At 65.4% G+C, this 964-nt stretch overlaps 1 protein-coding gene across 1 annotated transcript in view; it reads right to left on the bottom strand.

Moving 5' to 3' along the window:
* The window catches only part of CLSTN3 (calsyntenin 3), a 28,313-nt gene extending 27,405 nt beyond the window's left edge, over positions 1-908 (bottom strand). The window contains exon 1 of the mRNA XM_077759069.1: positions 612-908. Within this exon, the coding sequence (XP_077615195.1) occupies positions 612-675 (64 nt within the window). The 5' untranslated portion in view covers positions 676-908. The remainder of the gene's footprint in view (positions 1-611) is intronic.
* Positions 909-964: the final 56 nt, after the last annotated feature.

Here is a 964-nt window from a genome sequence, read left to right on the forward strand (position 1 = left end):
CCCTGCCCCCCCCCCCCCCCCCCCCACTCCTCCAGGGCCCTCTGCTGGCCTCGCCCCGCTGAATGTATCCGCTGTCTGCCAGAGAGGGCAGCTCTGGTAACCCCAGCCCAGCCGCACGCAGGGTACGGGCGCAGAGGAACACGCCAAAACATACGTGCTCCGAATTGCTGAGCTGCAGGAGCTGACTCCGTCCAGGACGGGATGGAGACGAAGCAGATGGGTCTGCCACACACCCTGAGTGCGGGCACACCCCGGGGAAACCGGAGCAGCACCCAGAGAGCTCCGTTACCCTCCAGGGGCAAGTCCTCCTGAGACCTGAGATATATCCCCGAGGTGAAACTGAAGGAGGGGGAGCCAGAGACCCCGGGATGCAAATGAGGACTACAGGGGAGCGAGAGAAGCACATGGGTAGAAACAGACCAGAGAGGGTGACGTGGGGAAGGGGAGGCGAGGGAGAAAAGGGGGCAGCTCTGAGAAAACGGGTGGGAAGAGGGATGGTGGGAAGAACCACACCTGGCATTTGCCAGAGAGCCTCAACAGCCCCTGCCCACCCCTCCCCCTACATGGCTCTCCCTGACACCCCTCTTTCAGTGCCCCCACACCTCACTCACCTTTGTTGCAGGAGCTGGAGGGGAGCAGGGAGGCCAGCAAGAGGGGCATCAGCAGGAGGGTCATGGTGCGGGCAGGGCAGGGTCTCCCCCCGGAACCTCCAGCCGGCTGATCCCACCTCGGGGGGAGGGATGCAGGGCCCTCCAGGGGGGGAGGGGAGACAGCGGGCAGCAGGGCACAGACAGAACAGAGCCTGTCGCCCGCACTAGTCCACAGAGCAGACCTGGGCAGACCCCACCCGGGGGGCTGAGCTGGGGGACTTGCAGGGGCTTCTCGTTCGCTCTCAGCCCGGCGTCCTCACTCTCTCCCTCGTTCTCAGCCCATCCCCGCTACTGCAGGATGACGTCAGCACGGC

The sequence above is a fragment of the Crocuta crocuta genome, unplaced genomic scaffold (genome assembly GCF_008692635.1).
Source record: "Crocuta crocuta isolate KB4526 unplaced genomic scaffold, BGI_CrCroc_1.0 scaffold72, whole genome shotgun sequence".
NCBI classification, from domain to species: Eukaryota; Metazoa; Chordata; class Mammalia; order Carnivora; family Hyaenidae; genus Crocuta; species Crocuta crocuta.